General features: G+C 32.7%; 2 protein-coding genes across 5 annotated transcripts in view; one reads left to right on the top strand and one right to left on the bottom strand.

The window, feature by feature from the left end:
* The window catches only part of LOC148941959 (ATP synthase subunit C lysine N-methyltransferase), a 56,517-nt gene extending 56,414 nt beyond the window's left edge, over window positions 1–103 (bottom strand). For all 3 annotated transcript variants that reach the window (XR_016143127.1, XM_089102884.1, XM_089102883.1), the window contains exon 1: window positions 5–103. Coding sequence is in view for 2 of the 3 variants with exons in the window: in XM_089102884.1 (XP_088959010.1) it covers window positions 5–88 (84 nt within the window). In the remaining variant the exon portion in view is untranslated. The remainder of the gene's footprint in view (window positions 1–4) is intronic.
* A 1,007-nt stretch (window positions 104–1,110) lies between these two features.
* LOC148941958 (Na(+)/citrate cotransporter-like) overlaps window positions 1,111–27,462 on the top strand; it is a 73,789-nt gene continuing 47,437 nt past the window's right edge. The window contains exons 1-3 of one of the 2 annotated variants that reach the window (XM_089103355.1): window positions 1,111–1,207; window positions 15,497–15,762; window positions 20,378–20,492. In XM_089103355.1, the coding sequence (XP_088959481.1) occupies window positions 1,115–1,207; window positions 15,497–15,762; window positions 20,378–20,492 (474 nt within the window). In that variant the 5' untranslated portion in view covers window positions 1,111–1,114. The remainder of the gene's footprint in view (window positions 1,208–15,496; window positions 15,763–20,377; window positions 20,493–27,462) is intronic. The other variant, XM_089103356.1, reaches the window with a different exon arrangement.

Raw genomic sequence — 27,462 nt, 5'->3', positions numbered from 1 at the left:
TTACCCTCTTCTGAAAGCTGCTGAACAATAGAGAGCCAAATGACACCGTTTTTCTTAGTTTTCTTATAGCCTGGGTGCGCAGGATCATAGAAGCGGGCTGTAGCCTTGAACCAAAGTTATAAGATCGTGTAGTTTTTGATAATCCATACTCATGATTTTATTCATTTAAAAATCTTGCCAAGATTCCGTCCTGATTTGACAAAAACGTTGCGGAAAGCTAGAGATTTTTTCTAGCATAAAACGGACGGAATTTCCGGACGGATTGCTAAATCCGCATGAATTTCCGCAATGTGTAAACGAAACATTAAAGACAAAATCAAAATTACACATCATTACAGTGCTAAAAATTTATCCCGCTGATTGAGCAACATTGAAAATCCAAGTGTAATTTTTGGCGGCTGATCAATCTGAAGGAAGATTTCAAACACAATTAACATAACAGTAATAGCAATTTTTTATGTATATGATGAATGTAGCCAAAGAATATAAATTGCAAAATAATAGTAGGCAATATTTGAAAAAAAATTAATGTAAACACAGACTTTTAAAACTAATTTTTACCAATTAATTCTTCTTCTTTTCAATTTCTCACTTCTATAATGGAAAGACCTTTCCTACTGACAATAAAGTTTGAAGAATTCCAAATAGGGTTTGGAATAGTTTTTCGAAAAATGAGATAACGGGTTTTGGATTTTTAATATTTGATGTTCTATCGTGTAAACTTTGACAATCCCTTTTATAAACTGGTTGAAAACTTTTTTGTACCACTCATACTCGTAATTTTTGCTTTGATTATCTAGTTTGTGGGTTGATGTGGTTATTAAGTGTGACATCAAACTGTTGTAAATGAAAACTGGGCCTGAAGACAAATTTTTTATCTGAATATAAGTTTTTTCCTATGAGCCAAATTACAAATTAATACCATACAACAAAATTTACCAAAAAGTCAAAAGGGTAAAAGGAAATTTCAACTTTTAGGTGGTTTAAAGAAAATTTGATCACAAAGCAATCTGTTTCATTTGGGTTTGTTGTGTATCTCCTATGTTATGGTCGGCAACACTGTATTTTTCAAAAACAGAAATTTAAATCAAAAGAATGCTTTGGTTAGACAACAATGTTGAAAAACATAATTCCATACTGGAAAGCACTATTTTCTTTAACAGTATTAATATTTTCCCTCATCTTATGTTTTTTTGCTGCAGATGAGGTAAAGTTCAGAGTGAAAATAATTGCTTCATCTTTTAGCTCTTCTGAACATATGCTAACTAAGTAGCCTAGGCTAGATTGTTTTAGGGCTAGGCCTATTGTTTAAACCCATTTGATATTGAACCTAGTGGGTTTTTGACCATAGTCAGGTTAGGTTGCTATTCATATTTCTCACTTAAGTTGTAAGATAAGAGATAAACAAAGCCTATGCTCAATGTGCCATTTAACACTTTCCAAATAGGCCTAGGGTAGGCTAATATCTGGTGGGCTACTAGTACAGTGTGTCATATTGAATAAAGATTTTGGATAAATTTGGGAACTAAGCCTAGCACTAAGCACTAACTAAACATAAGGAAACATGTTAAAAAACAATTCTTACTTCATAGCTTAACATTATCTACAGAATAATCAGAGTTAACACATTTTGCACAGGGATAACCGTTATCTTCTCTTCTTTCCTTGTATTTCCAGTTTCTCTATCTATTTTTAAATAATTTTGTCTATTCTCTAAGTCTTAGAAAATGTTTGTAAACAAGCGTCCAAATGCCATCTAACCTAACCTAATTTGTCACTATTTGTCCATTGATGTGTGATGTAAGAATATAATTAATTGGCACTGATTGTGTTTAATTACATAGGTAGAGTATGCAAAAATGGAAAAATGCAGTTGCATCCATGTTTATTTTTCAGATATTTGTTAAAAATAATTATACAACAATGAAAGAAGTTAAGATAAAGGTTCTCCCCATGCAAAATGTGTTGGTAAATATTTACCAAATCATCTTATTGAGTTACAACTAAAGTGAATATACCACTCAATGCCTTTTTTATGCTCTTTACAAATATAATAATAATTTTTGTCAGAAATGAATTTTAGCCCCCACCCCTATATATACCAATTCAGGGTATATAGTTGAACATTAAGGGGGGGGGGGACAGTTTAAACTTCTCTCATTTGAATCAGAAATAAAATTACCCCCACCCCCCTAATGTGCAAATATATACCCTGAATTGGTATGTATAGGGATATTCACTCTTTGACTATTGGAAAAAATTAGTATATAAGCTTATATAGAATGGTACTATCCAATCTCCTTATAATTAAAACATTTTAGTCATCTAGTTGGAAAATTTGGCCCATCTGTATAGGAAAAATCTAAATTTGCCAACTAGTTGACTATAAATATAGCCCCAGCAAAACTTTCATTTTTGAACTAGTTGACTAATAACTTCTCCCCACCAAAACATTCCTTTTCCAACTAGTTGACTAATAACTTCTCCCCAGCAAAACTTAATTTTTCCAACTAGTTGACTAATAACTTTTCCCCAGCAAAACTTAATTTTTCCAACTTCATGGAAACAAACATTGCCCCAGAAAACAATTCATTTTCCAACTATATGACTAATATTAGTTAGAATTTATTCTGAATAGTATAAAATATGTTAATATTATAGGGTTTTTTCAAATTTAATTATCACTATTGTTACTATTGTGTTACAACTTCTGACTCTCTCCCTGTCTCCCTCTTAGTGGGAGATATATTTTGAGTTATATATTGGGCTTTAAAGCCAGGGATTTTTGTTTTAATTCCAAGAATAATTAGTCTTATACCTGATCCCAAAAGTGAGATTAAATTTGTCAAAGCTTGGAGGGTTATTCCTTCTGTCTGTTTAAAGAAAATGGATGCATATTTGAAGTTTTGTTCATTTCTTTCTTACAATTGCAGGACAAAGATTATGTATATTCCTTTTTTTATCTCTCTTTGTTTCTAAACTGGAGGAATATTTCTATCTCATTTTTAGAATTCTCAATACATTTTACCATCAAGTTGACCAATAACTTCTCCCCAGTAACATTAAATTTGCCAACTAGTTGACAATAAATTTTGCCCCAGCAATACTTTCCTTTTCCAACTAGTTGACTAATAACTTCTCCCCAGCAAAACTTAATTTTTCCAACTAGTTGACTAATAACGTCTCCCTAGCAACACTTAATTTTGCCAACTAGCTGGAAACAAACATTGCCCCAGAAAACAATTCATTTTCTAACTAGTTTACTAATAACTTCTCCCCAGCAAAGTATGTTTTTCCAACTAGTTGACTAATAACTTTTCCCCAGCAACACTAATTTTGCCAACTAGCTAGAAACAAACATTGTCCCAGAAAACAATTTATTTTTTAACTAGTTGACTAACAACTTTTCCCCAGCAATACTTTTTTTTACCCAACTAGCTAGAAACAAACTTACCCTATAAACACTTTTGTTAGCCATCTATTTGGCAAGTAACTTTTCCTCAGAATAATTTCTTAGCTAACAACATGACATAAAGAGAAAACAAAAAACATACTATTCCCAGTCCAACAAAAATTGGCAGTATGTGCTTTTAACAAGTGCACTACAGCTAAGGTAAATCAAACAAACTGAATTCAGGAGTAAATAGTCTTGAAGCCACAGAACTAAAAGTCTTCTCCTTTTACAACAGCAACACTTTAAGAAATTTAAGAATAAATTTCTTGTGAATTATTGTCTCAATTAATCAGTAGCTGTGCTGAACCCCTCATGCTCAAAATCCTCCTGAGGCCCATACTGTGGTGTTTTTTTTTGATGATGGTGAAGTTTTCCCCACAGTAGAGTGCAGACGGTCTGGTATCATATTAATATCCTTTCCTTTTAGCTTAAAGCTTATTCAAAAGGCAATGCAAAGAACTCCCCCTAAAAAAAGGTCCCTCCAGATCCCACCCCAAATACTAACGAAATTGATCCATTTTCACCCCATCTTGGTTGGTCAAGCTCCCTATCACAAAGCTCACATGAAAGCTCAAATTCTGAGAATAAGACAATGATCAGTGTTGGAGCAAATGTCACTATAGATGATAATTGTTTTCAAGAGGTCCTTTCTAGGAGCTCCAAAAAAAGGAAAAAACATCACCAATTAAAAGTATTTCCCCTCCTCCTTTCCAAGATTCCCCTTTCCAAAACTTAGGAATTTACCTCAAAATTACTCCAAATACCCCCTTTGAAGTAACGAAGATTACTACAATAAGGGTTGCAATTTTCAAAATGTTAAAATCAATGTTTTCTTTTAACATTCACCATGATAGATCTTTGCTAATAGCTGTCCAAGATCAGAAATCTGCAGATATAATACTTAATCTAAAATCTCTTCTTAATGCCTCAATTAACTCATCTAAATAGAACCCAAAACAATCTCAAATCAAAATAGTAGTATGTCATGTTCCCTAGAATCACCAATTTAGGAGTTAAAAGAAGGGCTCTCAGATAGGGCTGGCAACATAAACACTGTAGAATATGTCAATCATCTCGGTAAACCCAACTCTAATAGATTAAAAACAAGTAGATCTTTCTTATTTACACTGAAGGAAAAAATTAATATCCAGGAAAAGCTATTCCTATTTGGGCAAATCAAACCAAACAAGGAATACAAGCCAAAGCCTATCTAGTGTCAGAAGTGTTTGAAACAGGAACACACAGCAGATAAATGCAATTAAATTCTCATAGCCTGTAGTAACCGTAAAGGATCCCATCCTAAATATTTGAGAACTTGCAACAACACTCGGCCTACATATATTAATTGTAAAGGCCTACATGAATCCACGAATAAATCACAATGCCCTGCATATAAGAAAAGACCACTAACACTCCAAATAGTAACAGAGAAGGCCATTCCATACCCTTCTGCAGCTATTGAACCAAATACTGCCCAATCCCACCAAATAAAACCTATATTGAAATCAAACGAAACTTCTAAGCCAACTACTCCAAATTCATTATGAAACCCCTACAAAATACCATCCTTTAAGCCCTCTTGTTCACATATCTATCAGAAATAATAACCAAGCCAACAAACCTCTTTGCCTGGTGAGATGAGGTTGGCCTGGCACCCTCTCCCAAAAACAAACAAACCAGAAACACTACCAGGAATTAATCCCTTAACTGACAAACTGGATGCACAACCAAACATGCAAACCCCAAATATATGCTTATTCATTCTAAACTGCAATGCAGTTCAGACCATGAATATACAACAACAACAGAAAACAAAAATCATTGCTGAATTGGCAAAAATCTACATCCCTAATCATATGCTCAATCAAGCAAAAAAAGATCTTGCTCTACTATTAACAAAACTGAACATTGATACACAGTCATATGAAAAATAAATCAACAGCACAACACACATGAATACTCCAGTGGAACGTAAGATCACTTACAGAAAAAAAGTTAAATGAATTAATATCTTTTATGATTAATAATTCCATTAATATTGCGTGCCTCCATAAAACTCATTTATCCCAAAATCAAAAACTTAAGTCACTTGGATACACTATCATAAAACAGGATAGAACATCAAAAAGAAAAGGAGGGGAAGTAGCTTTAATAGTTTAAAATAATATAAAATTCTATTGTATCAAATCTCCACATTTTTTCAAGGATGTTGTAGCAATTGTTATCAGTGTTTGACTGAATAATGGAAAAACTTACATATGAAGCTTTTATAACCCTAATGGCCAAACTACAGATGCCATGGATTGCTTCAGCTATATAAATAATTCTAATATGTTGAAAAATATCATTATTTCTAGAGACTTTAATGCCCACAGCCTTTGTGGGGGAATAAACCAGCAAATAAAGCTGGTAAGTTCATTGAGCGTATGACTTCAAATAATAATGAATTAGCTGTTGCTACCCCTCCAAACCGGAATACATATTTAAGCACCAAAAGTGGCAGTTTCTGTACAATTGACCTACAAATTGTGTCTTTAAATATTTTGAATAAAATTTATATAAATAAAATTGATAGTCTATGTACTGACCACTTTGCCATAGTTTGCTCCCTAAACAAACCTGCTGAAACCCTATCACATACCTCCATATATATCAACACTAAAGCAAATTGGCCTATGTTCCAAAATAAGCTAAATGATGAAATTACAAGTTTCACCCAAAATTCATGCATTTCAAACGCAACAGTTGACACACAAGCTGAAATTTTGGCATCTTTACTAATAAATACAGCTAATCATGCTTTCCCCAGGACCACATTCAGGAAAACCTCCCGTAAACATATTCCCAAACTATGGCGGACAAATGAGTGCCAAAATAATTGGAGAACAAAAAAGGCAGCTAGGAGAGCATTCTTAAAAAAAACCATCACATACTACATATTTGAACAAATTACAAGCAGAATCTAATCTAAAAAGGACCATACTAATTGATAAATATAACTACAGGAACAATTTCTCAAACAATCTATCCAGAGAAAAACATTAGCAAATTATACATAAAGTCATTATCCCCATCTGTGGGGAAAAAACTTCTCCTGAACCACTCCTGTACAAGCTTATACATAATAATACCCACTATGACAATGATAATGAAAAAGCTAAGCTATTTGCCACTCTTTTTGTTAATAAGCTAACATCAAATAATTGTAGCAAAATGCCCCCAATTCCTATGAACCCAATTTACCAAGCTTGCCCAGGATCCGAGTATATAACCAGCCCATTTTCAATTAAGGCAATGAACAATGCAATACATCATATTAGGACCAAGACTAGCGGCAGCTATGACAATATACACCCTACATGGATAAAGAATCTCACCCCTTCATAAAAACAGGAAATTCTAAATTGTTATGATCATGCTTGGGCTTCATCTATGTTCCCCAATATCTGGAAATGTTTGTCTCTCCTACCAATACTAAAGAAAAATAACCCTGAGTCTTATAGGCCCATAATTATTACTCCTGTGATGGGGAAAATAATGGAGAAAATGATCTATTACTGACTCCTCTGGTTTGTTTAAAAAAATAACAGGATCCCTCACACTCAAACTGGCTTCAGGAAGCACCATTCCTCAACAGATGCTTTCATATTGTTAACAAATGCAATAAAGGAATCATTCTCAAATAATAATGTCCTAGTTGCAGCTTTCCTGGATTTTGAAGGGGCATATGACAATGTGAACCACCATATCCTCTTAATTAAACTTGCCAACTTTGGACTACCCCCCAAGCTAGTATCTTTTATAAAATCTTTCATAGAATTGCAAAGTTTCATTGTTTGTGTAGGCTCAGGCTCTTCACCCCAAAAGACAATAACCAAAGGCCTTCCTCAGGGAGCAGTCCTCAGCTGCCTCCTCTTTGCCCTATATCTCTGGGACATGAACCTCCCCCACACGAATCTACAATATGCTGATGATCTGGTACTATGGTCATCTGGCAACACCTTTGAGATTGCACAGTCAAAGCTGCAAAAGTCACTTTTCCAACTTGAAAAATTTTCTCAACATTCAGATTTACCCATTGCACCTACCAAGTCAAAAATAATCCAATGTCACCGAAAGTGAAATCATGTTAATACAAGACTAACTCTAAATGGAACAACTATCCCAGAAGATAATCATATTAATTACCTAGGCCTCATGCTTGACCAAAAACTTAATTTCCACCTCCACATTTAAACACAATAAAAAAAATGCCATAGTAAAACAATTATACTAAAATGACCTCTTTCCACACCCTGGGGCTGTAAGGAGAAAACCTTACTCCAGTTTTATAAATCACATTTAAGACCCCATATTGACTATGGGCTCATCGTCTATGGTGCATGTGCAAAGACCCAGATGCAAAAAATTGAAACAATACGAAACAATATAATATGTCTCATATTTGGTCTTAGGAAACCCACAAGCACCAAGTTTCTGCTTATGGAGAGTGGATTAACAACAATAAGGGAGAGACGTAGCTTTCTCTTGATAAAACATCTTACAAAAATTGAATCAAACAGCTTGCACACCCTACATAATTGGTTAAGAAATCCAGCAATGTATAGAGGCATTGCAGATGAGTATGCCAATATTCAGAAGAAGTTACCTGTACCTGCAAAGTCTATTGCACCTACTTTCTCCCAATCCCCTCCATGGAATTGGTCAATCCCCATAATAAATACTGATTTCTCAAAGTGGACTAAAGGTTTAACCCCCATTGCTTTTGTCCAGAAAAAATTTGCTGAACTTAATACAGTTGCTTATAAAAAGCATTTCCAAATATTTGTTGATGGGTCCGAAATAAACGAGAAGGTAGCAAGTGGTGCCTTCCTTCCTCACCTGAAAATTGCAATGGGTGAGAGATTGTATAATAATGTATCTATAATGTCCGCAGAGTTAAATGCCATAATCATGTCATTAGAACACCTAATGGAAAATAAACCCTTGATTGCTACTTCAAATAATATTATAGTTTATTCTGACTCTTTATCAAGCCTTGAGTTTCTGTCTTCAGCTCCTCAGTATAAGCTGGATATTGACACTTATCATTGTCTCAGTATTATAGATAATCTTGCTTCAAGTGGCATAAGAACTTATCTTCAGTATATTCCTAGCCACTCTGGTATAAATGGTAATCATCAGGTTGATGAAATTGTAAAAAATGCTATGAATATTGACAGCCAAGTGGGAGACCAATCCACCATTAGAGATATTTACCGATGGAGACTATCAGATATTATGCTTAATAAGAATAACCCTACTCTTTCCCCCTTTCCCAATAAGTACTTTTCTAAAATTTCGTTCAGGAACAAATGGACTAAACTTTCTTGCATTCTTGTATCAGTTTCCTAATTCAAGTGGTTCGGTTCCCCTGTCCCCTCTTTGCAGGTATTGTATTATGAATAATGAAACAATTGACCACTGCCTATTTGAATGTAATATGCTGACGTCCGCACAGCATACTTTGCATTGTAAACTGTCAAAGTTCTTCACAGACCAAAAAATTTCTGCCAGCCACGAGCCTAGCCGACTGTACCTGCACACAGAACACAGATATCAATATCTATCATCTCATAGTTGAATTCATTGAGTCGAAAGATCTACTGAAAGATATCTGAGAATATCTAATAAATAAGAGACAACCAAGCCAGTAGCTCTGTAGTCCCACAGAGTGAAGCAAAAGGAAAAGGGCTAAATAGTATCAACTGAAAAGCCGCCTGCTGTGACATAGAAGAAGAAGGAAGATAGTACCATTCTATATAAGCTTATAAACTAATTTTTCCAATAGTCAAAGGGTGGAGTCCCATATGTATAGGGGCTAAAATTCATTTCTGACAAAAATGATTGTTATATTTGTAAAGAGCTTAAAAAAAAGGCCTCGAGTGGTATATTCACTTTAGTTGTAACTCAATAATATGATTTGGTAAATATTTACCAATGTGTTAACTCTTATTATTCTGTACATTATGGTGAAGGAATTGTTTTGTTAACATGTTTCCTTATGTTCACATACGGTCATTAGCTTATACCAAATTTGGTAATGAATTCCCTTGCTTACATAGGGACAAGGTGAAAATACTACTATATGCCTTTTGCTAATGCAAGAATTTTCTCACTTGTAAATCCTAAATGAAGCTCTTAAAAGGACCCAAAAAGGATATCCACCACACAGCTAATATAAAATAGTACAGTTTACATATAGAGAAGAACTAAAGTAGTTAAATGTTATATATTAAAACCAAGGTTTTTAGCAAACTAGGTGCCTAATGTGAATGACAGTGTATATATACAATCTTTAAATTAGCCAACCAGTTATTTCAGCCTGAATTAGCCAGCTACTCAGCTTTCAGTAGAATTATAAATAAACTTTCGAATTAGTTAACTAGTTAGCTATTAAGATCCCATTTATGTATCAACTTGAGTTTAAAGTAGCCACCTAGTCAGCTATCAATAGGTTTGTTTATAGACTGAGGAATTACCTAACTAGTTGGCTATTAAGATCCCAGTTATATATAAACTCAAGTTTCCATATATTTTTAAAAGTGTGCTTGCTGATTGTCTGTGAATGTTGTTTCATACTGTGTTTTAAAAATAGCTAGTGTTAGTCATAATACTTATGCTGATGACATACTGTTAGTTAGCCTACTAGATAGGGCCTTGTCAATAATCTACTTGTTCTGACTGATGTTCTAAGCGAAGTTGCACCTTTCTGTAAATGTAGGTTTCTTTGTTTTAATATTTCTAATCCTGCTCCTCCTTTATCATTGGGTACAAGTGCAAGTGTGTTTCAAAGATGAAATGGCTTGCCATTACTTTTTCTGTTTCTATTTTGGCTACTTTTTTGTCTCTGGTTGCCAGTGCTTTACTGTGTATCTGTCTTTCATATGATAAAATCTTGCCGAATACAGGAATGTGTAGTCACCAAGATTTGTGTAAGCAACCATAGCTCTCTAACTATTCTGTTTGTTTCGGGTTTCCAGCCTTTAAGAATAAAGACCTGCTGAATAAGCTGCAGAATAAAGACCTTCTTCAGTTGAGAAGAGTTTTTTTAAATACTGTAAATTATTATTATATTTACCAAGATGGCATAGAAACCAAAGATAATTTCTTGTTTTAGACTTACTAACTCACTAGTGCTGCCTGATGATAGCAGTAAGTGCTCAATCAATAGTGTAATAACCACAGATAGTCAGAAAAATATAATGTGCTTGTTTGCACATGTGTAATGCACATATCTAATGGCCTTGATAATATATTTATCCATATAACCTTAAGTATTATCAGTTTATTACACTTCTAAAGTATTCCAGAAGTTTTTGTATGACGTTTCCTTTTTGAAGGAATTTGATGGCTCCTAAGTCATAATCTTTTAAAGTGATATTTGAAATAATTGGCAAAATGACAATTTTCCAGGAAAAAATAATATAGACTCTTATAAACACACCCAAACATCCCTCCCCCACAGCCCTCAAGGCAAGGGTTGTAAGGTATGCTATAGGGGCATATAAGATTTTTATAGAAAGTGTTGATGTAGAAACTTCAAAAAAGGCTCATTCGATTGAAAATTCAAAGGGCTAATGCCCTTTTTAATAGTCGAAAGTGATTGAGGCAACTAATCCCCCTCTCACGCCCACCTTTTCCCCAAACACATCCAATCAACATTTCGAGATAGCCATTTTTTTCAATGTAGTTGAAAGTTATGGAAACTAGGTCTTTGAGGATGACAACCCCCCGCCCCCACAGCCCTCAGGGCAAGAGTTGTAAGTTATGCCCTGGATAAATATAAGGTTTTTATAGAAAGTATTGTTGTAGAAAGTTCAAAAAGGGCTCATTTGATTGGAAATTGAAATGGCTAGTGCCCTTTTTAATAGTCAAAAGTGATTGGAAGGCAAATAACACCCATTCCATGCCCACCATTTATCCAAACACATCCAACAAAAATGTTGAGATGGCCATTTTATTCAAAGTAGTTGAAAGGTCCGGAAATTATATCTTTGAGGATGACACTCCCCCCACAGCCCTCAGGGTCAGGGTTGTAAGTTATGCCCTGGGGGCATATAAGTTCTTTATTGAAAGCTTTGTCATAGAAACTTGAAAAAGGGCTCATTTGATTGGAAATTCAAAGGGCTAGTGCCCTTTTTAATAGTTAAAAGTGATTTGAGGGCAACTAACCCCCATCTCACGCCCACCTTTTCCCTAAACACATCCAATCAAAATTTTTGATAATCATTTTGTTCAATGTAGTTAAAAGTTTTAGAAACTAGGTCTTTGAGGATGATAACCCCCTCAGAGCACCAGGGACAAGGGTTGTAAGTTATGCCCTCAGGGCATATAAGGTTTTTGCTAGATAGTGGTGTTGTAGAAACTTCAAAAAGGGCTCATTTGATTGGAAATTAGAAGGGCTTGTGCCCTTTTAAATAGTCAAAAGTGATTGGAGGATAACTAGCAGCCCTCTCACACCCAACATTTTCTGAAACAAATCCAATCAAAATTTTGAGATAGCCATTTTGTTTGATGTAGTTGAAAGGTCCAGAAATTATGTCTTTGAGGATGACAACCCCCTCATAGCCCTCAGGGCAATGACTGTAAAATGTACCCTGGGGCATATAAGGTTTTTATAGAAAGCACTGTTGTAGAAACTTCAAAAAGGACTCATTTGATTGGAAATTGAAAGGGTTAGTGCCCTTTTTAATAGTCAAAAGTGATTGAAGGGCAACTAACCCCCCTCTCACACCCACCATTTCCCCAAACATATCCAATCAAAATTTTGAGATAGCTGTTTTGTTTAATGTAGTTGAAAGTTCTGGAAATTAGGTCTTTGAGGATGAAAACCCCCTCACAGCCCTCAGGGCAAGGGTTGTAATTTATGCCCCAGGGGCATGTAAGGTGTTTACAGAAAGCATTGATGTAGAAACTAAAAAAGGGCTCGTTTGATGGGAAATTGAAAGGGCTAGTGCCCTTTTTAATAGTAAAAAATTATTGGCAGGCTTGACATTTTTATAGTAAAGATTGACGTGGGTACAATGTATTATTATTATTTTTTGTGTAGGCCAGGGTTCTTTGTATCAAAGGAGTTGTCTTAGGAATGTTGAAAGTGATTGGAGGCCAACTAGTCCCCCTCCCATTTGCCCATCATGTTTAAAAACTAAATGTTGCCTTAAGATTAAATCAAAATGCACTGTGTTAATGCTAATTCCCAATAAGGCATCTCAGCAGTATCCCAAGAACGACTGAGGGTATTATGTTCAAACTTTTGGAGCTACTTCTGCTCTTAAAATTTAACCAAATCAAAATAGCGTAAGTGTATCCAAGCTATCAAAGAAAGTAAACAGATTTTTTTGCGAATGGTACTAAGTTTTCTATTTCAGGTCAACTAGAGGAGGTATGAAACTAAATTAAACACTACTTTTTATGTTCAGAAGGGTTTATGCTGTTAAAAATTGCTGAAAAATTTTCTCCAGCATACAAATAGCAGGCCAAACTATAAAGTCTTATAAAAAACAAAAAGATTTAAAGTATTATTTTCTTTTTCCCTGAAAAGACTATGTGTAAACAAAACAAACAAAAATTAAAAAAAAAAAAAATTCCACAAAATAGGTTTTTCGAAGAAAAGTAAAGAACTCCATTAAACCAAAAATGAGCAAAAATAAAATCAAATAATCTACCAAGCATGAAAATACCACAAATCAGTATCGATAAATAAATGAAATACGAAACGAACAGAAATTACAAAAAATAACCGAATCAAACTCAAAATAAGCAGAAATTAACATGAGTTGGGCTCAAAACCCCTATTCCTTCCCAAGGCCAGAACATAATTTGCACTTTACTGAAAAAAAAATACAAATGTGCATTGTCAGTTATACTGATATATAGTAATCAAAATGTTAATATTATTTGATTTATTAAAGTTATTAAATGAAAAAAAACAAGTTTTTTAAACTGAAAGTAAGGAGCGACATTAAAAGTTAAAATGAACAGAAATTATTCTGTATATGAAAGAGGCTGTCCCCTCCTCAACGCCTCACTCTCTATGCTAAAGTTTGACTCTGTCTCACAACTTTATTTTTTAAAAAAAAAAAAAACTTTAGCATAAAGAGCAAGGCGTTGAGGAGGGGACAGCCCCTTTCATATACTGAATAATTTCTGTTTGTTTTAAGTTTTAATGTTGCTCCTTGCTAGTTCTATAATGCATCAATGAATGAACAACTTGAGCAGTAGGGGCTATATTGTACAAGTACCTTTATATGCCTAAAAAGGTTATACCCCTCCTCTATTTTAAAAATGAATAGGTAGAAATTTCCTTAACATAGGCTTAATGAATTCAAGTTTGGTTAAAATAAAATTCAGTTTAGTGCAGATAAGCTTGATTAAAAATCATTTTATTTATTTATAACAAATAGATTTTGACTTGCTTAGGGCTGAAGGCAGGGGCTAATTTGGGCCCAATCTCCAGACATTTCAAACTTCTTTGAATTTCTGGACACTCCCTGATCAAACTATTTAGCATTTTTTTTTATAATTATCCTCTCCCTTCCCAGAAAAAAAAAATTCACTTTTGACTTCCAATTTTTTTTTTTATTATATACTTATAATAGGTTTTTTACCTATTATGCTCAACTGATGTTGCAATAGTAGAATGTTTACCATGTAGTGTGTCTGTGCTAGAGTAGCAACAGCAAAACAATGCTTGATAAAAAACGCCAATTTTGTCTTGGGCCTGAAGCCTATAACACATGTAGTTTTTTTTGGGCTCTTCTTTCAGTAACTCAGTGTGCTAACAGTAGCAGTACAAAAAAAAAAAAAAAAATGCCCTTTGCACAAGATTTTCAAAACTAAAAATCATGAACATGGAAACCTTTTTCAACTGCAGCTTATCAGTTGTTTCATGATTGATCTCAACTTATTATTTAGTTCTTTTATTATCATTGTAAATTTCTTTAATTATACAAATTTTAAATTATTTTCAAATATTTATTTCATTAAAAATTTTTAATTGTATTTTAAATTCTTTCATTATTAAATATTTAGCTATTATTATTATTCAGATCTTTTGATTTTCATGCTGAAGAGAAGGAAACGATTGAGGATTACTTTTTTTTCATGATCAAAATGAAATTCAGTGCTGTTTTCTTTGCAAATTGACACTGATTTACAAAATCAGCACAAAAAAAGCTATGTGTATTCTAGGCTCTAGACTGGGTAACATTGCTACAGACCCACAGGCCAAATGATATTTCTTTCTGTATTTTTTTTTTTAGTGGCAATATTATGTAAACTATTCTTTAAAAGAGAATAAATAAATGTAAATGAGGTGATATGCTGTAAGAGAAGGGCTAGTCAAATATGAATTTATCACTCAATTAGAAACATTTCACAATGAAATTAATGAGTGCAATTACATTATTTTTTTTGCCCTGCTGTGTCTCCATTAAAAATAGCATTATCATATTCAAGCGTCTTTCTTCCAGCCTTTGGGTAGTTTTGCACTATGATAACTGCAAGGTGTTGTAAAATATGTCAGTAAAATTGGTAAAATACCAATTTTATGGTGGTCTGTAAAATTACAGTAAAATACATAAAATATCCAACTTTACCATGACCCTTTTACCATTGCAACACTTCAGTACTTTCTGTCAATCAAAATCCAACCAATTAAATTAAAATCAAGACAATACATAAATAAATAAATGTATTAAACAAAATTTAAAAATAGGTAGATTTTCTAAAAAAGTTTTGTTATTTACTAGGCAAAAATAGTGCAGTAGATTTGGTATAGTAATAGTTCTGCAGAGTCAATCAGCCTTTGAACCCTTTCCCTTAAAAATAAATGAGAAAATCATTTTAAAGGTAGGTTTCTTTGGCTAAGGAATATTTAGAAAGATCTCTTGTATAGCTTAAAAATAGGTATTTTTTTCTAGTTTTCTGTTTACATTTGTTAAATCTTTGCCCAGTTCACCTTTACTGGGTTCAAGAGGTGGCTCACTTACCCTTTTACAGGCTTCAAGATGTGGCATAGTTATAGTGACCATTTCCCTTTTATGGATGACAGAATCTTTGCCTATTGCTGTGACAAGTCTTCTACCAGTTGTCCTTCTGCCTTTGTATGGTGTTCTTAGCACACATTCAGTGTGTATTTCTTACCTGAAGGACACAACAATGATGTATATTGGAGCATTAATTAGTGCATTAGCTGTTGAACGCTCAAATTTGCATAGAAGAATGGCACTTAGAATATTGGTTTCTTTGAACTTAAATGTTAGATGGTATGGTATATTTTAAATCTAAGAATATATGGTATGGTATATGGTATGGAAAATCTAAGAATATGGTGTGGAATGTATGGATGGTATGGCATAATTTAAATCTAAGGATTTGATGAAGCTTGGTTGACTTTTAGTTTGTTTCACTTCTCTTGTTTCTTGTTTCTCAAAGAACAGGTCTTAGTAATGTCATAATTCTAGCTGAGTGAATGGATAGGTCTGAGACTAGTGAATCTGGTGTATTTTGTCCCTTTTACAGCTGCAGCCATGTCACAAAATCACTTTTTTCTGAAGGGACATATACCTTAAGCTGAGCCACTGGAAATATCTTATATTGTTCCTAAAAGTTCAAGGTATTACGAAAGTTAGAGCTTTCAAGATCCCAGTCCATTCTGATCTGAAGTAAAACATAAACCAACCTAGTCAGTCAATCTTAACCAATCAATTCACTTATTTATATTTGATTTGCTATTTATATAATTGTTGATATATTTTTTTTATAATCTATAGTATAGCTATAACCATTCCTAAAAAATATCTTTTGATTCCTTCTAAAATTTTGGCACTGTGGATATATAGAGTAAAGAAAGATTCAGAGAAGAAATACATGGAAAATAAATATGAAATATGAAACCCAAAATGATGTCAATAATTGCTCTCTTTTAAGTAATGGTACACCATAACATAGTAAAAAGTAGTCATTGATTAGGTATTAATTATAATTCAAACTATTAAAACTTAGAGAAAGCCATATCAAAAAGTTGTTTGTCAGTTACACAGTATTTGTTGTTTACATAGTGAAGATGTTTGAAATAAATATGGCCAAGAAACTGACATTACTTATTTGACATTGACCCTTTTATAATTTTTTGTTGTTCTTTGTTTTTGGTTCTTTTTTGTTTATTGACGCTAAAGTGTGAGTTCGGTCCATTTGGGTTGTGATAGCTGTTTCTCAGTAATGAATTTTGTCTTATCTTATGACTTTGTGCCACTTTTTTTTTTCTTTTACTTTTTTTTTTTTTTTTTTTTTTTTGGCGAGGGTTGATTTATTCCTTGAAATTATTCCTTAACTGAATAGTTCTAGTCAGTGTTAAGTTTAAATACTATTGGACTTTTTTTTTGGCTTTTTCTTAAGTTTTCATATGGCTCTTAACTTTTCTCTGAGAAACTTATTTTGGGAAGTTTCTTAAAAATAAATATCTGTGTTATTTGATTGCCAAAGTTTTATTCTTGGTTAATATAAAGAATACTTCTCCAGTCCTTCAGATTTTCTGCTTACGAATTTAAATATCAGATTCTAGTTTCACAAACTGTAAGTAAGGAGCAACCCGGCTCAATGGTAACCGAAACTGTAGAAAACGGAATTTTGATACCAATAGATACATCAAAAGAATCAGATTTTAATGTTGATTTCAAATATAGAAGTTTCATCAAGTTTTGGTCCTACCTATTAAAAGTAACGTGCGTGAGAAAATTTGGCTAATTTTCGAAAAAAGGGGGAAACCCCCTAAAAGTTATAGAACCTTAATGAAAATCACACCATCATATTCAGCTTATCAGAGGACCCTACTGCACAGGTTTCAAGCTCCTATCTACAAAAATGTGGAATTTTGCATTTTTTGCCAGAAGCAAGATCATGGAAGCGTGTTTATTTTTTATTTTTTTTCCAGCGGTGATAGAACTGACCCAGTGGTCCTAGAATATCGCAGAAGGGCCCATTCGAACAGAAATTAAAAGTTTTAGTACTCTTCATAGGTGACCAAAAAAATGGAGGGCAACTAGGCCCCCTCCCACGCTCATTTTTTCACCCCATCAAAATTTTGAGATAGCCATTTTGCTCAGCATGGTCGAAAATATAATAACTATGTCGTTTAGGATGACTTAATCCCCCTATATATATCAAAATTTTGAGATAGCCAATATATATATATATATATATATATATATATATATATATATATATATATATATATATATATATATATATATATATATATATATATATATATATATATATATATATATATAGTCCCCAGGGGGAGGGCTGAAAGTTATGAACTTCATATATATATATATATATATATATATATATATATATATATATATATATATATATATATATATATATATATATATATATATATATATATATATATATATATATATATATATATATATATATATATATATATATATATATATATATATATATATATATATATATATATATATATATATATATATATATATATATATATATATATATATATATATATATATATATATATATATATATATATATATATATATATATATATATATATATATATATATATATATATATATATATATATATATATATATATATGCTGAAGAAATACTAATATCATCCAAACGAAATATGCGCAATCATCGGAAAATGTTTGTTTTGAGATAGGCGGGTATTTAGGAACTTCGAGTGGCACCAATATTGCTAAAACAGAAAAAAAAAACGAAAATAGTGGCGGGTAATATGGTATTATAACGGGAAATTGCTGACCAATTTTGCGCCTATTCTTCGTATGCTAATAATACATCCGAAAAAAATATAAAAGTAAAATTAATATTCAAATTGTGTTTTAATTATTCATGTACGGTGAGCCAAAATCAAAACCTGCATTTATTCAATAGCGTTCAAAAATTAAATAAAAAAACATGTTTTTTTAAAAATGAAAGTAAGGAACGACGTTAAAACTTAAAACGAACAGAAATTATTCCGTATATGAAAGGGGCTGTCCCCTCCTCAACGCCTCGCTCTTTACGCTAAAGTTTGACTTTCTAACAACTCTATTTTTTTTTTAAACAATGAAAAACTTTAGCGTAATGAGCGAGGCGTTGAGGAGGAGACAGCCCCTTTCATGTACGGAATAATTTCTGTTCGTTTTAAGTTGTAACGTCGTTCCTTACTTTCAGTAAAAAAAACTTGTTTTTTTTTTATTTAATTAAGCCACATAAGGTGATATGAGTTCTGGGTTTGATTCTATTCAATATCATTATTCTATAAATTTCCTTCAATTTGAAATTAAGGTTTAGAATGGTTCTTGAACTAAGATTTTGATTTAATAATAACTTATAGATTATATACCAAAAAGAATCTTCATGGGAAAATGTTCAAAATATTACATATGGAACAAAAATAGAAGAAGAGAATGAATATATATCAGAGGCATCTCTCAGGCTTCTTTATTTCTAATTTGTTAAACTCTTTTATTTGTGACTTTTGGCGTGAGCATATGGAAAAGGTTCCATTCTGACAATCTGGATGGATATAATAATAATGCCTTTTAATTGAGTACAACACCCCTCTCAATATCCCCTGAAAGTTCAAACTTAATACCCTTACCATCTCTGAGATATTGAACATACCATTTTGACAAATTGGGTGCACATATTTTCTTTGTATTTAGTTCAAAATCCTCCTCAACATTCCATTAAAGTTTTGACTAAAGGCCATCAGCCGTTCGTGAGGTATTGCTGATATGCCTATTTTGACAACCGAGGATGCACATAGTGTCTTTTGATTAAATTCAACACCCCTTTAATATTCTCTGAAAGTTTCAAATGTATACCCTTAACTGTTCTTGCTATATTTAAGATATACCATCTTAATAATTAGGGTGCATATAGTGTCTTTTGATTTAGTTTAACATTTCCTCCTAGCATTCCCTGAAAGTTCCAATTCAATACCCGTTACTATTCTTGAGATCATTATAGGTATGCCTATTTGACAACCTGGATGCACCCAGTGTCTTTGTGTGAATGTAGCATTGAAACATTTTTAACCAAATCATGGCTGATAGCCCTCCCTGCCTTTTCCAGCCCAATCGAGTTCCATGTGAATCGAGTATTCTATTTGTTTCTTTCATTTTTAATAACGTACATAAAAAGTAATTTGTTCTTTCTGTTGTTATGTTAATTTCACTCCAAGAGTAAGCAAGTCCACACATTTTTACTGTCTAAAACTATGTCTTGGTCAAAATAAATGTAGCCTGTGTCTTCAAATATGCCCTATGGATGATTGCTCAATGAAAATTCTTAGGATTGCAGTTACTCATCGTTGTTGTTCTTCTTCTTCTTGTTGGGTTGTTTGGAGATGCTAGTGAATAATCTCTGGACATTTCAGGCTCTGTAACATCTGTGTTTTGGGCATAATATGTTATATTTCTTTTTGTTTTGGGCGTAAAGCAAAGCGGGTGTATCAACTACTGTGGCGGGGGGGGGGGGAGGGGTAAAAACATGACCGTGGATTAAGAAAGAAAATTTGACTTAAACTACTAAAATTCAAGAAGTATGCACCTTTGTAATGTGCATGCACTGGAGATTCTGAAAATTGGAAGTTCCGTTGTAACAACATGGCCATCTAATTTTTAATTGCCTTAAAGTAGATGTCCTCTTTGATTGGTTCACCATCAACCTAAAAATTGTAATTACCTATGAAGGTTAAGAAACATTTTGCTTTCTGGTGGTAAGCCATGCAGTGACAAGATATTTGTTGAAAAAATAGCATTATGGTAACAGATACATTGTCACATATTATAAAACCACTGAAAGTTGCTTTAAATTTGTCATATATTTATAGGTTGCTATTAAGTTTCATGCTTACAACCATGCTTTTATCCATGTGGATGTCCAATACAGCAGCCACAACTATTATGATTCCTGTCCTTGATGCTGTTGTTCGAGAATTATATGGGGTATAGTAACCTGTAATTTCATTTTTTTTTTCTTTGGTTGTAATTTGTCTATCACTTTTTTTTTTAGATTCGGACAATTGGTAAATTTATTGTAGAAACAGCCTGAAAAGGCTATTAGAGACGAAAATGATAATAGGCTACAGCTTAAATTTTTGAAGGGGCAAAAAATTATCCTGAGAATGAAGTGGATTGTCTCAGTAAAGACTATAAATAAGTAACAAATACATGAAATAAAATAATAGGATTTTTTTTCAGTCAAAATTGAGTAATCATATTCTAAAGTATCAAATAATGACTGATAATTTTAACTGTCACAGGGTTTCGTAGCTTATCTTTGGGTAGAACTTAGGATTTTAACCCCTCTTCCCCTTAAAAAATGAAAGAAAGTACTCATTAATTTTACTTCTTGTTTTGAAAGCATTTCGTCTGTATAATTTCCATAAAGAGATCTAACCATAGTTAGAGATACTTTCCCTCTTCATTAAAAATTAGCTGAAGGCTGTGTGAAAAGCCGTCCTAGCCAAGTGGATTGGTGCGCTGGATATAGGATTCTTTGTCTGAGAGGGCGGGAGTTCGAATCCTAGTGTATCCAATTATTTGTTTTGGGACGGGGGTCAATGGCGTGACTCTATAAGCTCAGCCAGAGTCCATCCAGCTTTAAATGGGTACTTGGGGAAATCTGGGGAAGGTAAACAGGAAGGGTGTGCGAAAGCACAGGATGGTTGGCCCCCAACACCCCATTGCACTTCCTGGCTGTAGGGCCAAGAAACGGAGATCAGCACCGCTGGTAGGGTCCAATGCCGATCAGCACTGTAAAGTCCAATACCTGTGTGAAATGGTGTTCGGACTATACCTCTGCTACAATACTTTCTTGTTTTGTATCATGGATTGTAGTGCCTATTTCCATAAGAACATGGGACCTTATATATAAGAAGAATTATAATAAGTAGCATACATTAGGGGACTAGACTAGGCAGGAAGGCTAGACGGATGATTTTTCCAATAACATTTAATTTTACAAAAAAGACAGATTTTTTTTGTACTCGTCTTTGAAGAGGAATTTTGAAAGGAAATTATCCTGGAACCCCATGAATGTAATTCGTGTGAGAAAGGAAGTATTCATGGTATATAACTAAATGCCCCCATGAAAGAGCTCATATAATATGCCCTTATGGCTGTAGTAAGTGACCATTTAAATAGCTTTCAGAATGAACTACAAAATCTCTTACTTATAATTTTTTATATTTTCTTTTATGCTCAAATCAGCCTTATTACTTTTATTGGTATAAATAATTGTTTTTCCTCTAGTTGTGGCTATTTTGACTGGAGGGGGAGGGGGCTGACTTTCTATCACAAGTTTTATTTTTGGTATATTTTTCCTATTACGTGATGTAGTGATATTCTCGGAGGAAGGGGGCGGGGTCCTGGCCTTTCACCTTCCGTATTCTCTCGATTTTCTGCATAATTTTCAGACAAAGCCTCTGTTACTGCTCTTTTGAAAGCAGCGGTAGATAAACTACTCACAAAGGTATGTTTACACCACTGTATATATAATTAGGCAGTAAGTTTACCGCAGATGATTTCTGGCTCTTCATTTTCGGTGCGAACAAAAAGCTCCTGCCACTTCTTCATGCATTAGCGGGTTAGTATGTATGCGTCAATCAATGAGACATGGTTCGGAATTGTATTATTTGTGATTGCGAAAGCAGAAAAAAAACTTGGTGAGCCGGCCGAGTGGTTTACAACTGTCCCATCTCACAGGTATGAATTAATTTATATAAAAATTATTACTTATTCTATTATTAATATACAGTGGACTTAACTGATTGGCCTACGTAGTATTTCTAAAAAAGGGGGCGGGGGGTTGATGAAATTTATTAAAATAAGGAAATTTTTTTCTTCTTCTAATAACTGGCGGAATAGATGTAATGGTTTCCGGGGCGGATCTAGGATTTTTTTAGGGGGGGGGGAATAGGTTGATCCGATAAACTTGCGTTAGGAGAAAGTTTAATTAACGCAAACTTGCGTTAATTAGGTAAATTACACTACTTTGGACTACGTTAGGGGGGGAGGGGCGCTCCCCTCGCCCCCCTCTGGATCCGCCACTGGATGGTTTATCATTTTTTTTTTCACGTCGTGATATTTATTTTCTCAGATTTTAGTTCCTGTGAAATTTGAAAAAGGCTAATATCCTGTTTTGGCGAATAGCCGAGATAAGACTAGTTTCGTTTTCAATCAATGTTTTCGTATGAAATGGGCAGACCTTTCCTGAACTTTAAAGAATAAACAGCTCTGTTTGAAAATCTTTGTACTTTTTGAATTTAGATAGCGATAAGGGTTCCTGATTGAGACCAATTTTAGGACTTGGGTTCTAATTATTGGTTGTTGTGGTAAAAGTTGCCACAATAGCCCTATCCAAGAAAATACCAAACGTCTGTTAAGAAGTGTTTTTCGTAAAATCCTTAGGGAGTTTTCAGAAAATTGAAGAACATCACACATTTTAGTGGCAGATCCAAAATTTTAAGGGGCTTTACGCTAGAAATATATATATATATATATATATATATATATATATATATATATATATATATATATATATATATATATATATATATATATATATATATATATATATATATATAAATAAAAGTTCAAATAGGGATAAAATCCTTTTAATAGATAAAATCCTTTTCAAATAGGGATTTTATCCCTATTTGAACTTTTATTTATCGTCATGGAAAGGCAGTGTGGTCTCCGAAATTATCTACGATATATATATATATATATATATATATATATATATATATATATATATATATATATATATATATATATATATATATATATATATATATATATATATATATTTGTCGGCGCGTACAAACAACTCCTCTCATTTGATCTGCCATCAGCGGTCCAATTACCCTGGAACACATATTTTGGTAAAAACTTCCCCAAAATGCCTTGGAAATCAACTCGAGACTTTGAAACCTACTTTCAATTCCTAAAAACATCTAATAATAACATTGCCCAACTAATTATTAATTTTTATATACGTATTGGAAGAAATTAATTTAAGATTAATTTCTTTAAAATTTAGTGTTCCAACGTTGAAGCCTCGCGTTCAAGAGAAATCTGACTGGTCTACCCGTGAAGATCTAATGTCGCTTATGTTTCTACGTTCTCTGGAGCACTCGCACCTCGGGCCGGGTTTTTATAATGGGTGAGATAGGGAAAGATCATACTGCTAATTATATATACAGTGGTTTACACTTAACTGAATATAATGGAATATAACTTAATTCATAAATTTATTTGGTGTAGGAACTAATGAAACTCTTGGAAAATTTGAAAATTCAAGCTTTTGGTATTTAACTTTCAAAAGATTTATTTTAATGTGTTAAACTCTGTAACTTTTTCCTAAAAAAAGAGTATCTAAAAATCTGAAATCCCAGCAGACACTATTAATGTAGACAACAGTTAAGAATTTTTCCAACAAAAACTAGAAATTTCATGTGTAGTTCGATTTGGATCTTTTAGCTTTGAATGGCCATCTCTTTTCTCTTAGTGAGGGAAAATGAAAAAATAGACAGTATTGCCAAAAAAATATTATAGAACACGGATAAATATATACAGCAATAACCATAAGTTGCAGCAATTTCATAAAAAAAATAGATTTGTATATAGCTGAATCCGATGAACTAGAATTCTCGGTAAAACCTTGTTTGGAAAATTTTTGCCAATTGGCAGATTTAGTTTGGACATTGATAGGCTACTTAGAAATTGGACAGTTAGGTATTAGTTCGAAACCTACAAAAGATGTTTATACTTTAAACCATTTAATTAGTTGGAATTGGCTGGGTTGAAACCACTGGCTGTATGGTGGTAATTTGAACTCCAGTATGAATGCACATGCATTATGATTCTTATTATAATCATAATATTAATCATATTATAATCATAAGTTATATAATAACTTATAAGTTATTATTTGTAAGGTCAATCTTTCTTAGATAAGTTCCATGTGTAAGAAGAAATTCGTGAAAATCAATTCGTCATAATAGTTTGTACAGAAACCAATTTTTTTTTATAACTAACGAGATAGGGTGATTCTTTGCGGTATCGAATCGCCTTAAGCATGATAGTGTAAACATAATGACATGTTGCTGCCAGATAAGACCCCCTTTGGAATTCTTTTGAAATTGTTTGTGTTCAAATTAGCTGATTTTTGCTCATTATAATTAACTAATTACCTAATTTGAAAATTGTATTGACTGATTGATTAACTGATGTAAAATTGATTAACCGACAAGTTAATCAGCTAATTTTTTTTAACTTATCTATTCATATGCTATCATTCCTGATTACATTCACTCCTGTATATATCTTTCTGATCTCGTCTAAAAATGTATGCAGCCTTATTTTACATTTCATAGGTATTGTATAATTTTATAATTACAGTATTAAGATTCTTTACTATTAACTGCATTTAATGAACGTTCGTGAAACAGCTCGTTGTTTAATCTTTTATATCTTAGTGTGTAGGTAATTTTGGATGTATAAAAGATCAGGGCTTCATGTTTACTTTCATAGCATTAACGTCGAAAATATTGTAAACATCATAATCGAAAATCTTTAAAAAAAAATAATAGGAACTTGTTTTCCTGGTTTGAAATCAGGATTCTTTGTATTATTTCCCAAAAAGTTCTGAGAGATACGGAAATTTGGCTCAGAATGTTGAAGAAATAATATGGATTTTATAAGTATTCAAAGTTATTTGATTTCTACAAATTTAAGATTCGAAGCTATGGTGTTTATTCAGACAAAGTGGAGGCAATTCGTAGAATCAGAACTTCAAAATAGAAAAAGATATTTTGTTAAACCACATGGGCCTGCCATAATATAAAGAAGAAACGATCAATAGAAAAATTTGGCTCAGAATGTTGAAGAAATAATATGGATTTTATAAGTATTCAAAGTTATTTGATTTCTACAAATTTAAGATTCGAAGCTATGGTGTTTATTCAGACAAAGTGGAGGTAATTCGTAGAATCAGAACTTCAAAATAGAAAAAGATATTTTGTTAAACCACATGGGCCTGCCATAATATAAAGAAGAAACGATCAATAGAAAAATTTTGAAAAAAACAACAACAGAGAAACCGAGAAAAAAAAAAAAAACCAGAATAGTTTGAATCTGCCCATGCAGAACACATTTATGATCACCTGGACCATACTATTTTATTTGACCAAGCTAGCTTAATTTCACAAGACAAAGGTATTGTCCAGCGCTACAGAAAGGCTGTTGAGACTTATAAATACCAACATTTAGGACTAGCTTTGAACAGATACCGGTGACTTAAGAATAAATGACAGATATTTCTGTTTTCTCAAAAGAAAAGCCAATACTTTAGTAATCCCTGAAATGAACCTTAACTACCTTTGCATTCACATCCAACTTATTTAATTGCTGGTTCATTTGTTTGAGTAAATAAATCTTTCTTTAATTTGCCAGTTGTTCGCTAGTATCTGTTGATGGCAGTTCTAATTTTTGGAGTATGTGCAAATCGTGGATATTCGTGAATGACTAACTTTATGGTTGTTGGGTATTTGGTTTTAATTGTTCTAATTTTGTCTTCTATTGAATTTTATTCATCTTTTGATTTTGGTTTTTTCATTGGTTTTGATTGTTTTGTTTTTTCACATTGGCTTTCCGCGTTTGCTTTTGTTTTTTTTTTCTTTGTCTTTTTTGACATTTCGCTTAAATATATTTTTGTTCGCGCTGAAGAAGAGAGGCGGTTGTCCTTTCGAAACATTCGCTTTGTGTGTTTTCTTCAATATTTTCATTTGACCTAAAAAAAATTTAAAAATGATAGTTTCCTCTTTATATACAAAATAGAAAAAGCTACAGAAGGAGCGTTATTTCTAGAAAACCAATGTAAGCTCCAGTTCTGAGAAGATCAAGATCTGTCCATCCACTTTGAAAGAAAAATTACGTGACAGAAATCGATGCGCAATGGCAACTTTAAAAATCATTTCTTATTGCACAGTTCATTTTCGGATACAGAAGCGTATATGTCTTCTTGATTACTTTTAATGGTTTTAAGCTTGTAAAATGTAATAAACATCAAAATCGCTCGTTTTAAGAAAAAATCGGATCTTCCTTTCGAAATCAGGGTTTACTTATTGTTTCCCAAGAATTTATGAAAGATAGAAAAATTTTGCTTAGGTTTTCGAAGAGATAATATGAAACATTTGTCATTATTCAAAATTGTTTGATTTTAAAAAAGTTCGGCTTCAAAGCTAGGACGTTTCGCGTAGATAAAACGTTGGAATTCTTAAAATCGATATTAGAAATAAAAAAATTCACAGAACGTATTTTATTTTTGGAAAAATAATTTCAGATACAGTTCTTAGAAGATTAGGATCTTTCCGTTTGCGTTGAAAAAAGATCTACCTTGTCTACAAAAAACTTACCTCAAGAATTTAAAAAAAAATTGGATGGATCATGACAATTTTGGAAATTATTTCAAATTAAATTTTAGAAAACAAGCCGAAAAAACGGAAATTGGCATTTGAGATCCGAGATTTGAGATTTCCGAAAAATCTGAAGAGAACCGAAATTTTGTTATTTGGAGGGATAGTTTAATATTTTGAGGGAGTGCAACATAAAATGTTCTGAAAAAATTTACTTTTCCAACTGGGGTAGTTTTCCTTTGGCTCCTTGTACACCATGAGGTAAAACGACTATTATTTTTTCTTCTGGAAAACTACTCGAAACTTTACAAACTTCTCGTGAATTTGTTCTGCACTGTTTCAAGTTTTCTCAAATTTGTATTCTATATCACACCTTTTCACATTAAACACCGCTGATGATGAGAAAAAAGCTACAAAAGCTGTATTGTTGCTCTGCAACATAACTCAGTAAAACTTGCTAGGCATACACGCTTTAAGCATGCGAATCTATTTAG

The sequence above is a fragment of the Artemia sp. Qi Xiang Cuo genome, chromosome 17 (genome assembly GCF_049724085.1).
Source record: "Artemia sp. Qi Xiang Cuo chromosome 17, ASM4972408v1, whole genome shotgun sequence".
In the NCBI taxonomy this organism is placed as follows: domain Eukaryota; kingdom Metazoa; phylum Arthropoda; class Branchiopoda; order Anostraca; family Artemiidae; genus Artemia; species Artemia sp. Qi Xiang Cuo.
This window is presented reverse-complemented; position numbering and strand designations above follow the sequence as displayed.